The following is a 12,722-nucleotide window of genomic DNA, read 5'->3' as shown; positions in this document are numbered from 1 at the left end:
TCAATGTGGTGCACGTGCTGTGACCGTATGTGGGCTGCTGCATGGAGACATCCCCGTGCCATTTTGCGTGACAGTGCTAGTATTCGTAGCGTTAGTACCGTACATACACGATTGTAAGTCAACATGAATGTAGGTAAACCTCCCAGAAATTGTACATAAAAAAAAACAGGAACATTTGAACACACTCCGTATCGCTAATTTATTTACATTAATTATCGAAAGTTCCAAATTATACGCATGGCTCTTATGATACTCTTGAGCGTTGATGAAAGAGCCACACTTCTTGCCAACAGTGGCACTCTGAAGGCAAGCAACAGCTTGGTAAAAATTGAAGGACAACAACAAAAAAACTCCTCTTTTTTCCACACAATCTTATGCATAACTATATGCTACAAAGTAGGTTTGTGCGAATATTCAAGCACTGTGAATATTTTAATGAATATTAAGTTATTCGAATTCACTTTGATTTGAATTTAAACTATTGCAAATTTCAAAGTATTTGAAATGAACGAATAGGTATAGATGAGTCCACACTTAACATCAAGGACTACTGACTAGATTTCAAGAGAGGGTAATGCATGAGAGGGAGACAGAAATTTAGGCGGGCAATGAGATTGAGAAGTTTGTAGGTATAACTTGGCAGGAGAAAGCACAGAGCCAATTGATTAGCAAAACGTGGGAGCGGCTTTTGCCCTGCAGTGGGCGTAGTCAAAATAACAATAATGATGAACTTTTTGTAAAGGTAGTCTACTGCAGTGTATAACTGCTAAACAGTGAAAACACCAATGTAGAAGAAATTCACACTGCCACAATGTCCCGCTTCAAAGTTGAATGAACGTATTACACTCCATTGATTTTTTTTTTTAAGTTTAAAGCTTGTAACACTGGCTAATATGCTTTAAGTATAATAAACTTTAAACGTAACATATTTTACAGGTTGTCAGTTGCATTCTACCAAAAGTCAAATCCTGTTACTATTCAAAGTTGCTTCCACTTACTTTGAACCAAAAGGAATGACATTTGCATGTGCATTGTTCCAATTACAAAAAGTATTGTGCAAATTTGTGGGATGATGACGAATATGCTCATACTTCTTTACAATACATAATATATACTATTAAAATGCAATTCAACATTATTCTAACCAAATCACTATTTGGTTCGAATCGGCTGCTGAGCCTGGAATTCACTATTCACACAAGCCTACTAAATGTAACCACACCTAAGCATATCTTAATTTTTCATTTTTTCCCACAGTTATTGGCGGCACTAGTTACATTTTAGGTTGTGACTTGTAAGTTGACCCTTCCAACATTGGATTTCAGATTTCAGTAAAAAACGTTGACCTACAATTGTGTAAATATCGTGGTGGTAGTAGTAGTTGTAGGAGTAGTAATAGTCGTCGCTATAGTAGTTCCTATAGAATATAACGAAATATCGGTTATAACGAAGTAAATGAAGAATAGTTTTGCAATAGATATGGTGTTAGGAATATACCTTTATGACGAATTTTTTCGATGTAACGAACTTATTTTTATGTAATATGCAACCTTGTTATAAGTTTGAGTGTAGTAGTAGTAGTAGTAGTAGCAGCAGCAGCAGCAGCAGCTGTGTACTGTCTTCAAATGTTATTGCACTGAACTAAACCGTCCCGTATCTCTACCAAGACTCTGAGGTGAAGGAGGAAGAGGTGGAGCAAGCGCGACAGCTGGTGCAGCTGGTGCAGAGTCGGCAGCCGCCTCCAGTCACCTTCGACGAGGACCACATATGCACCATCTGCTACGCACAGGGAAACTCGGTGCGCTTCGTGCCCTGTGGTCACCAGTCCTGCCAGTGAGTAGCAGTCTTAGGTCGGCAAAAGAAAGTCGAACTCGCTCAGACTCATTCAAGAAATATATATATATTGTGCTTTGGACTCACTCAGACTCGGACTCACCAAAATATTACTCACCCAGACTCGCGACTAGATCCGAGTTCGAGTGAGCCAACTCACGAGTGAGTTCGCCGACCTATGCCAGTAGCATTGTCATCTCATTTTTTTGAATGGCACGCATGAAAAAGGGACAGAAGCAAAATGCGTCTTGAAGTAGGTGCTCTGGTGAATGACAAAGCTGTACGTAGCATGACAGATGTGATTAAGTGTACCTATTTCCTAATCGAGCATGCTTGTTTGTAGCTAAGTACACCTATTTGAAAACTTTTGCTTTGGGGAATACAATTTTCAAGTGGTACATTTTTCTTTATTGCTCTTGCAAAAATTGTATTTTACAAGATTGCCTGTATTACACGGTGGGCAGTGCTAGCTAACATTGGCCTTGATTGATATGTGGGGTTTAACATCCCAAAACCACCATATGATTATGAGAGATGCCGTAGTGGAGGGCTCCAGAAATTTTGACCACCTGGGGTTCTTTAACGTGCGCCCAAATCAACATCGGCCTTTGCTGGCATATGCGTGTACAGGGTTTGCCATCAGAGAGGTCCAAGTAACCCAACAGGCATTGTCTGTGTTGTCTGTTTCACCGATCCCATTAGTCTGTTTTTTCCTTTTGTTTTGCCAAACAATGTGTCCCTGCGTCTCTCTTTCACATTGTGTGAGATTTGATATGTCAATATGACATTGGCAGCCCAACTCATGTGTAATATAGTTATATAATTGATGGAGTTTATGCCCAAAAACCACGATACAATCATGGGAGTTGTCGTAGTGAAGCGCTCAGGAAATTTTGACCACCTGGGGTTCTTTAATGTGCACCTAAACCTAAATACACTGGCCTCAAGCACTTTCGCCTCTATCAAAAACGTGGCAGGGATTTTGATCTCGTGACCCTCCGAGCTGTAGTGTTGTTTCGCTTTTAGACCCTTCCCTCACCGTGTTAAGCGCTGTTTCTTTCATCGCAGTGTGTGCATCCTGACTCACCTCGCCAACAGCAAGGAGTGTTTCTTCTGCAAAGCCATCGTGGAGAAGCTCGACCCTTGCAGGACGCTACCTCCGCAGTGAAGCTGGCAGCCCCTTGGCTGACAGGTCACAGTTGTGGCTAGAGTTTGATGTGATGATAAAATGTACATGGGTATCTGTAAGATTTGCTCTTTGGGGGAGGGGGAGTGCTGGTGTGGCTTGAGGGGGGGGGGGGGCTAGTGCCCCTTTTGCACCCCCCTGTCAACGCCCACTGACATGTCGTGTTGTTTGCAAAGTGGGCTGTACAGTAGGAAGAATACACTTATTGTGACCACTGTTGCATAATTTGAGACATGGAAGGGGATCGGTGTTCTAGTATGCTTACGCAAGGCCTTGTGTCATCCTTGCTTTGTACGCTGTCTCGTCGCAGCTGGCGGGGTGTGAGAAATCTGTAGTGCAACAGATTTGTGGTGAAGCTCTGTGCGCTCCACTGTTAGTTGTTGTACGTAGTTAGTCGTGGATAGTTATTGTACAGTCTGCTAGTTTCTTGACTGCAACAGCGCAGGGCACATTCAAGTTCGAAGCCAGCTTCTGGACCGGTGACAAAGCCCGTCGTTTAGCCACTTTATAAAACAAAACAAGACAGTGCTGCATAGAACAAAAACGGAACGTGTGGTACTCACAAGGCATGCGCATGCCTCAAATAAACGTCACATTATTAACACTTTAATGACACGAGTGTCCCCAGGAAGGTTTTATACGTCATTTTGTAGCATTACATTCACAGGCATCGTTGGTCCCGAGATCAAGAATTAACTCGCTAATGACAGCCTTAGATGAGTTCAGAAGTTGCACCACTGCAAGGAAGCTAATGAAAGCATGGCGGACTTCTCATGTGACATTTCATACGTGGCATGTGGGCGAAGCAGAACGCATGGACCGTTGACGATATGTGGCCATGCTTATCGGATACCATCGACATGATGCTCAACTAGCCAAAGAGATAAGTAATGGACAATGACTTTCGCTCAGAAATGTGATGCAAGAGCACACGTCTGGTGCCTGTTGCGACCAGTGAAACTGTTCTATTCAGTCAGCCGAACTCTCATCGGGTTGTTTCGAAACTTTCCCGTCTGCCAAGTTGTGATGAAACGAAATATCGATATTCCTTTCGCAACGCCACCATCGAAATCATATGTGCTGTTCAGCGCCTCTCGAGCTTGGCGGCTGTTTGCCACCCAGGGACGTCAACATGTAGGGTATGCTGCTGTGTGTTGGTTATGCGAAACAATGTGACAGGCGCTATTATAGACATGGCGATTGCAGAGGCAAATGATGTTGAGGGCTAAAGTGGACAGGCAGCAGCATTCAAAGTTAGTTTGCCCCTTTGTACAGCATGTTAACAATTAACTAGTGGATGCAGAGCGCTGTTTGGGCATTTTGTACATTATTGTGGATGGCAGTAAAGAGATGTGTTTTAACGAACTCTTCCTTCGTTGGAGTTTTGAGCCGCAGCGGGCTAAAGCACTGTGTTTGCATTCGTGAAGTCTCGAGTGAAAATCCTTTATATTTTTTAATGTCTCTGTCTTTAGAAATTACGCTACATTATGAAAAATTTTCCTTTTTTGTTTATAAAGCCCTAGTGCTGGCAGCAGCGGTGCTAGCATAAGCGGCTGATGTAAGCTAATCATAGATGAGTAAAATCTACTAGTTTGTCTTATTAACTCGGCTTTTTTTTTTCTTTGATTTCCTTGGCACACATGTCGCTGTTCTGCTTCAATGAGTAAATGTAAATACCTTACTGGGCAAGGTCAAACTATAGTGCATTTCTTTAGAGTGCACAAGATTAAGACGTGTTATGTTGAAAATCCTCAGTGTTCCTCACCGTTTTAAATTTGTATATTATATTTATGGTGCAATAATGCTAGTATATTTCACGATTTCGTGGTATTTTCCTGGTTACATTGTCACCAAAGCACAGTCTTTGTGATGATAACAGATATTTGTGCAATTTGTTTGACGTTTCATTGCTTTGATGCTCCACAAAATGCAAAGACTTTGTCTGTGACCGACTACAGTTTAAACAAAAAATAGGTGTTTAGACTAGTTAATTTTCATTTAGCTTAAATTCATAGCAGTTGTAGAGATACACCATAGCACACTTATAAGGATGTTTGTCACATTTAGTGGACAAATTTTTACTAATGTGTGAATACTTGAAATTGCTAATACAAATGGGATTATCACAGACATTCAATTTCTCTTCAACTTTAGTAGCCACTTATTTGCAATTACACAGTAATTATTTCTTATAGACTAATAGAAGTGATTCCACCGCAGCATAACTTCTAGTGATTCACAAAGCACACTTTACCTTTATGCAGCCTATGAGTATCTTATCTAGATTTATGCAAAGAAATTTATTAGTTAGCTTGGTTCACCACATTTTTATTACTTGAAGACAACATGTGGTGCCAATGCATTTCTGAATACGTTTAATGCATCGTATGCCTAACAAATGGGTTAGTTTTGTATTCTAAGTGACTTTCCTTTATCTGCCCAGATATGTCCTATGTTACAAAATGTTGCAGTTGTATGGATGTCTCCCAGGTTGGTTTCAAGTTAATTAGAGAAGGACAATTGATTATTTAATGGGTGATTAGCAGATCATCACATCTGCAAATGCAAGTGATTGGTTGTGAAAGACGTTGCTTGCTCACTGTTTTGTGCTTGAAGACTACTTTGTTGAAATACTTGGTGTGTCCACTCGTTTCATCGAAATGTGTATCTGTGTGCCAGTGCCTCCGCATTCTCCACGATTACTTGAATGAAGAATGTTCTTGAGATGGCTACTGCATAACCCGTAAAGGGTTGTACGGTACGGTGCATAGTCAAAGGGAATGCACGAGTGCACAACGTGTGTAAATATATTTGCTTCTGGATCCCGTGCAGTTGTTCGGCGTTCTAGCGCACCAGTCAAGGTTAGCGACGCACGTGCCCTTTTCCGTGCAACGAAATAACTTTCAGCCTTTGCTCGCCGCACAGAACAACAGCTAATTGTGGTCTAAATATTGCAGTGATTTCCTAAAAGGGCGCTAGATAGAGAGAACAATTTATCTTATATTAGTTGATTACCTTCCCAAAAAACGAAGTACGCTCTTGCAGTGAGAAGACGCTTTTAATTTAAGTCAAAAGAATTTACCCGGTGGAACTTATGTGCGTGGCCCCTTGATAGTGTCAGATTGTTACTCAATCTTTATCTATTGACTTTAAGCACCAAGCCGTTAAGTTCGAGTCCTGGCATTTCGAAGAGACCGAAATGCAAAAATGCTCATGTACTGTAGTACTCGTGGTTCACAATGAAACAATCTAGGACTAAGAAATGCACGCTCTTTCATTTCCGCCATCTTCGATTCCTGTTATATCAGTTCAGTTTTGACTGACTTACATCAGAGCCAATGTTGCCTTTTGTGGCCGGATTGGCAGAGTGACTACTCATGCCAGCCATACGATATCGCATTTCGGCCGTAAGCACTGTGTTTCTACTGCTAAAAATGTCAAAGTGGACCAACAAAGTCACCCTTGCTGCAGTGAGAAACTAAATAAGTCACAAAAAGCACAGAATGTCTACAAACCAGCCCGCCACATCCAGTAGACTCTCATTAAACAGAACCTGAAGGGACCAGGAAAATAGGCTCCGTTTAACAGGAGCGCCGTTTACCGAGAGACGAACTGGGTGCACATAAGTTAAGCACGAAACCAAGCTCGCCAGAAGAACTTGCTCCATTTAAGCAGCAGTTCCGTTTAAACAGATTTCGTTTACCGAGAGTCTACTGTAGTTGTGTAGAATGACTACGTTTAGTCAGGCCTCATTTGTTGGCCACGGTAAACTACATAGGTGTTCCAGAAGCATTCATTGAATGCCTGGGCTGATTTACTCTGTTTATTTGTAGTGTTCTTTTGAACTCGATGCAACCGAACAATACTGCAGGACAGATCGCAGCTAAAGTATTTTCTTCGCGTGTCCCTGTAAACACGAGCATCGTATGCAAAGTCACTCGGCAATTTTTTTTTTTCTACTGGCGCATGCTAATTACTTCTGTGGGAGTTGTGTACACTTGGCAGGAATTACTGCCCTTGTGCATCGTTTCGCGTAGATATTTGTTGTTGATTTCAGATATTTGTATGAAACTGCAATAAAAGTGTTCCAGATTAATCTTTTTGTATTTGGCTTTCTTTTTTGTGCACCTTAACCTTAATTTCAACTTGGATATCCGAATGCGCAACTTGACATAGCAGTTGCACGATTAGAATTCTTCACTCGCATCACTGCGTTTGCTCTTAACAAACGTATAGTGTAAGAAAGGTAAGTTTATGTTAAAACATTTCATTGTAGTCTTTCCTGCATTCTATTGAGATCTCAAGCATACTCTGGATTATTGCAAATCTTGAACGAGTTGGTTGCTGCTGTGGAATGATAGTCAAAATGTTCAGCTGCTGGGCACTTGTCACAGGTTTGATTCCTGGTTGTCACTGCTTGGAGAGCAGGAGAGATTATTCCGCATTCTACAGGTAATCACATTCTCACGCCCAACCGGAAATCATCTCACAGCCGTGAGTCAGTTTTTTCTACAATGCCGCTTCTGTAAAGAACCCGGGTTTGTCTTGCATACACCCCAAACCTCATAACAGTTTCATCTTACATGAAAATAAGTATGTTTGTTCTTTGTTGTCTTCCCAGCTGCCCAGTGACTGGAGGACAGCCCGCGTTGTACCCATCTTTAAAAAGGGGAACCGCTTAGCACTAGGAAATTACCGTCCAATCTCACTAACTTCACAATGTTGTAAAATTATTGAACACATCATAGCTACTAGTATAAACAAGTATATTGAAGAACACTCTATATTAACCATTTAACAACATGGTTTTCGGAAAGGATTCTCCACCGTAACTCAACTCGTCACACTGTTTCACTCTCTTGCATTAAACATCGATAGACACGGTAGGACAGATATGCTCTTCTTAGATTTCTGCAAAGCCTTCGATAAAGTTCCCCATAGTAAACTCATTTCCAAACTTAGAACAATAGGTATACCCGAAATATTCGTTTGTTGAATTTCTGCGTATTTAAATAATCGCGAACAGTACGTTGATGTAGGGGGCCAATATTCGGACTGTCTTCCGGTCACATTGGGCGTACCACAGGGCAGTGTGTTAGGCCCTTTGCTTTTTTTATTGTATATCAATGATATTGTAGATGTTATTCACCCTAGTGTAGAAATAAGATTGTTTGCAGACGATTGTGTTTTGTTCAAAGAAATACGTTCCACTAACGATTTCAACAATCTGAGCACTAGGCTTTGCAATATATATGAATGGTGCAACAAATGGGGAATGTCTCTCAACGCGAACAAATGTATGTGCCTTCCAGTGACTCGCCAAAAGAATCCACAATCGTATACATACATATTAGGGTCTTCACCACTGCAACAAGTAAACTCCTACAAATACCTTGGTGTGACACTCACTTCCAACTTATCGTGGAATCTCCATATTGATAATGTTTGTTCATCTGCCCTTCGTAAACTATGTCTTCTTAAACATAAACTTCAAAGTGCTCCCATGAATGTTAAACTACTTTGTTACACAGCCCTTGTGCGGCCAAAACTAGAGTACGCGAGCATAGTATGGGATCCTTATACAAAACGTAATATACACATTCTTGAGCGTATTCAAAGAAAAGCTGTTAGATTTATATTCAACAAGTACTCCAAGTTAGACTCACCCTCAGATTTAATGCTAGCCAACAACATTCCCTTACTGCAGATGCGAAGACAAAAAGCTAGATTAGAATTCCTTGATCAACTTTTGAACAAAAAAATGGCTCTAGACCCATCCCCGTATTTGAAACCCCTTAGTAGCCGGCCCACCCGACACCACCACCCAAAGGCCTTGATCCCATATTTTGCTCGCACAGACCTACTGAAGTATTCGTACTTTCCAAGAACCATATGTGAATGGAACTGTCTTACTAATACATGTGATGAATGAACTAACCTACCAAACAACCTTCTTCGCCCTTTATTGTTTCGTTTCGCAATTATTTTATTTGTATGTGTATTACCACCCTGCTTGAACCTCGAGTCTGCAGTATTGAATAAATAAAATAAATAAATAAAATGTTATATCTGAAAATTAGTAATAAAGGCTTATTCCCAACAGTATATCTATAGCAAGTTTATCTTTCATTTACTTCGTTATGTCAAGGTTCGAGTGTATAGCTACAAAAAATTGACACTAAGACCTCTCCCCCATCTCTTGCCACAGTAATGAGCTTTACGAACAAGCCCTGGTGAGCATCAACTTCAACGATCTGTAATTGCCATTGTACGATTCATCATTGAATAAAAAAACCTTTCCCACATTTAATAGTGGGATCATTTCCAGAGGATGTTTGGTGCCAGGACTCCACATAATACCAATTTTCAGTATGACTAAAATCTGGATGCAGATTCTGAATTATAGTTTTTGTTACACAGTTATGTTTCAATGCACAGCAACTACTTAGAGTGCCTCATGAAACAATGCTTTAGAGCAGTCACGCCTTTGTAGCTTGTGAACAAATATTGAGAAAATAGAAAAAATGTAGTTTGAAGACAGTAATGCATGGGTCGTGTGTTTGAGACCTCAGCCATACAGAACAATCTCCAAGTCTTCGAGCTAAGTTGCCATAAACAAAGATGGTATGCTCTCCCCGTCGATGAAATCTCTGGCTACATGGAAACACACGAAACCAAGCGAAGAGTAAAGAGAAAACAAGGAGGCTACTTTTTATTCACACGTTAAGTTGACAATTTCTAGGCAAAATGGTCTATGCCTTAGAGTATGATTTCGAAGTCTTCGAGCTCCTCTTCCGGTGGCAGAACGATCCGGCTGGGATCAATCAGGTTCGGGTCGATGAGCGGCAGCCCCAGCTTCTCGCGTCTCTCCAACTCCAGGAGGGCTTCTCTCGCGACCCAGTCAACGTCCCTAGAACGTGTTGCAGGGAAATGAGTGAATCAAAGGACCCGTAAACCACTCCGAATTCAAAGATGAGAGAGTGGTGCATTTAGCGCTTTAGTGATTGTGCATGATATTCGCGTGAGTCAAGGCAGAATGAGTGTGCAGGGCTGGAGACGATTCACAACTGATATCCCTGATCTATAGACCAATCTAATCATCTCGCAATGTCACGTGAACAGACTGCTGGTGTCGTGAAATGCGCTGAGAAGACGGGAAATGCCAGCATAGAATAATGCGCTTGTTCTTCGAATTTCCAAATGTTGTTTAGGGGCTCTCTAATGACCACTTTGCAAAAAGCATAAACATTTCAAGAGTCCTTGCTCTGTCGGCCGGGAAAATGGGGGCAAGCAAGGATTGGTGTGTGCACGCATGTCATTTCTCTCTATCGCATTGTGCAAAGCTCCCTGCTAGCTGTTACCTTTTCTGATGCACATAATTAGCAGCACAACACTTCAGTTGCTACAGGCAACTACGACTACCATGCACTCCTATCCAAGCAACAATGAAAAGTGGCAATGCGAATTGACACCCACACTTATTTCCTTTTGCGTGATAATTGCTACAATTATGACACACCTTCCTACCATCATTTACGGTTTTATTACGTTGCGCCTAACAAAAGAAACAAGCCTTTGATGCATTCCCTGTTATAGGTTGATACTAACATCGTTTTACAGTTTGTTGCCAAATAACTGCAGTTGGCTGCATATTTCAACACAAATGAGCACCTCACAATGGCGTGTAAATGCCGCCTTAGACAGGTCCGAATTATTAAGGTAGTGGCAAAGACGCAGGCTCTCTCGGTATTGAGTTAAAGTTGTGTGTTTTTGCGTGCTCCAACGAAACCTCTTTTGGATGCCCTTTGTCACTTACTTGAAGTCGGGTGTGTACATGAAGAGAACGATGCAGACACACGTGACCAACGAGATGCCCGTGAACATGAGCGTATGGTGGGCATCGGAGTCTTCGTAGTAGTTCTCATCACTGTAGCCGAAGCTCATCCAGTACTGGAAAAAAGCGACAGGACGCGCACTTATTTGGGCTGCAAACAGATGCCCACTAAAAGCATTAGCCACATATCTTCGTGCTTTGACAAAAGACAATAGTCTTTTGATTGATTGATATGTGGGGTTTACGTCCCAAAACCACCATATGATTATGAGAGACGCCGTAGTGGAGGGCTCCGGAAATTTCGACCACCAGGGGTGCTTTAACATGCACCCAAATCTGAGCACACGGGCCTACAACATTTCCGCCTCCATCGGAAATGCAACCGCCGCAGCCGGGATTCGAACCTGCGGGTCAGCAGCAGAGCACCTTAGCCAATAGACCACCGCGGCGGGGCGACAATAGTCTTTTGTTGGCCTTGTTTCGTGCATATATAGTGTTGCATTTTCAGCGCAGCCTGATAATTCTAAAGACACTAGGGTCTTTAGGATTACACATCTATGTATTTCCTAGTGAAGGAACACACCGCCTAATACTTACGTATTGATGTTGCGCCTCAGATGTGCATAATATTTGCTTTTTGATCGGCAGTGTTTATCGCAGCCACCACTTCAAGATGGCTGGGCATTCAGCAAGTGATTAAACATTGGCCGAATGACTGAATCATGTGACAGACAGAAAGACAGACGAAAATTTCTGTGTTCAAGTATCCCACGAAAAACTCGTCTTTAAAACAAAAAGGGGGGGGGGGGGCAAATGATAAGCAAGGATTGCGAGTGCGATGTGACAAGCAGCAACATGCACATTTGATAGACGTGGGAAGACGTTAAACGTTCGAATTACAGCGCGAAGTCGTGTTAGAATGCCGCAACAGGTGGGGGCTCGCTTTCTTCGTTAGACCCAATATTAACAACAACTAATGCACAATGATGTTAGTTCTTATAACATTGTGTTCAACAAAGAAAGCAAACCCCTAAATTTACACTCGACCAAAAGAATGCCACTTTGATTGGTTACAACTCGACGGAAAGGTATGCAAAGGAAACATATCTGCACGCAGGCACAAGTTTGAACGCCGGCCACATGACGTCCGATGGTACAGTACGCACAAGCGGACTGACCAGCGCTTAAAAAAAAAAAAAAAAAAAAAAACCTTAGAACACCACGATGTGTCATAACCATGTTTCGATATCGTGAGCTCAGAGTTTGGCACAGACCTGCATGGATATACCCATTTGCGAGATCCGCCACGACTAGCGTGAGTGTCGAGTTGTACAAACCATGACCCCACGAGCTAATGAACTGTCGTCCGCAGGCACAGTTTGCATAACGGGTCAAGCCGTAACACCACCTTCGATACTTTGAACCAAATTGCAAGTGGCAAGTTTCGGGGTTTCCAAAGGAACACTCCCACGTTTCGGCACTGGTGCAAGTATAGAGATGTCGGGCTCACGGCGAAACGTAACACAGCAGGTCGCGAAAAGCTTGCGACACGGTCGTAAATAACGGCGAATTTAGGAGCACGAGCGCGCGAGCACAGACCGGGCAGGCGACACGGATGACCTTACGTACCCGTGGTTTGGTGTCCGCAAAGTCGGCCGCCGTCACAGGCGGTCTGCCGACCGTGTCCGGCACTGTGGCCGCGGTGGTGGGGACTTCCTTGTTTTTCGGTGTAGTCGATATGAAAGCGCCCACGGGACGCGTCGCCTTGTAAAAATTCGCCAGCCGGGGCAGCAGGTTTCGCCTTAGCAAGAGCGCCATGTTTGTCGTGTTTAGAACCGCACTCGACTGCTAAATCACAAGTTTCTTTTT

The 12,722-nt window shown here is 42.4% G+C and overlaps 2 protein-coding genes across 2 annotated transcripts in view; one reads left to right on the top strand and one right to left on the bottom strand.

Annotated features, from left to right (window-relative positions):
• The window catches only part of LOC119163563 (E3 ubiquitin-protein ligase RNF123-like), a 34,637-nt gene extending 27,522 nt beyond the window's left edge, over positions 1 to 7,115 (top strand). The window contains exons 31-32 of the mRNA XM_037415583.2: positions 1,668 to 1,833; positions 2,902 to 7,115. Coding sequence (XP_037271480.2) covers positions 1,668 to 1,833; positions 2,902 to 3,001 — 266 coding nt within the window. The 3' untranslated portion in view covers positions 3,002 to 7,115. The remainder of the gene's footprint in view (positions 1 to 1,667; positions 1,834 to 2,901) is intronic.
• A 2,590-nt stretch (positions 7,116 to 9,705) lies between these two features.
• On the bottom strand, positions 9,706 to 12,699 carry LOC142771577 (uncharacterized). Its single transcript, XM_075873254.1, has 3 exons — positions 12,483 to 12,699; positions 10,836 to 10,969; positions 9,706 to 9,929 (listed from the first exon to the last, which is right to left on the bottom strand). The coding sequence occupies exons 1-3, from the start codon at positions 12,669 to 12,671 to the stop codon at positions 9,779 to 9,781; spliced, it is 474 nt and encodes a 157-aa protein (XP_075729369.1). The 5' UTR covers positions 12,672 to 12,699; the 3' UTR covers positions 9,706 to 9,778.
• Positions 12,700 to 12,722: the final 23 nt, after the last annotated feature.

Source organism: Rhipicephalus microplus, chromosome 9 (assembly GCF_043290135.1).
Source record: "Rhipicephalus microplus isolate Deutch F79 chromosome 9, USDA_Rmic, whole genome shotgun sequence".
NCBI classification, from domain to species: Eukaryota; Metazoa; Arthropoda; class Arachnida; order Ixodida; family Ixodidae; genus Rhipicephalus; species Rhipicephalus microplus.
This window is presented reverse-complemented; position numbering and strand designations above follow the sequence as displayed.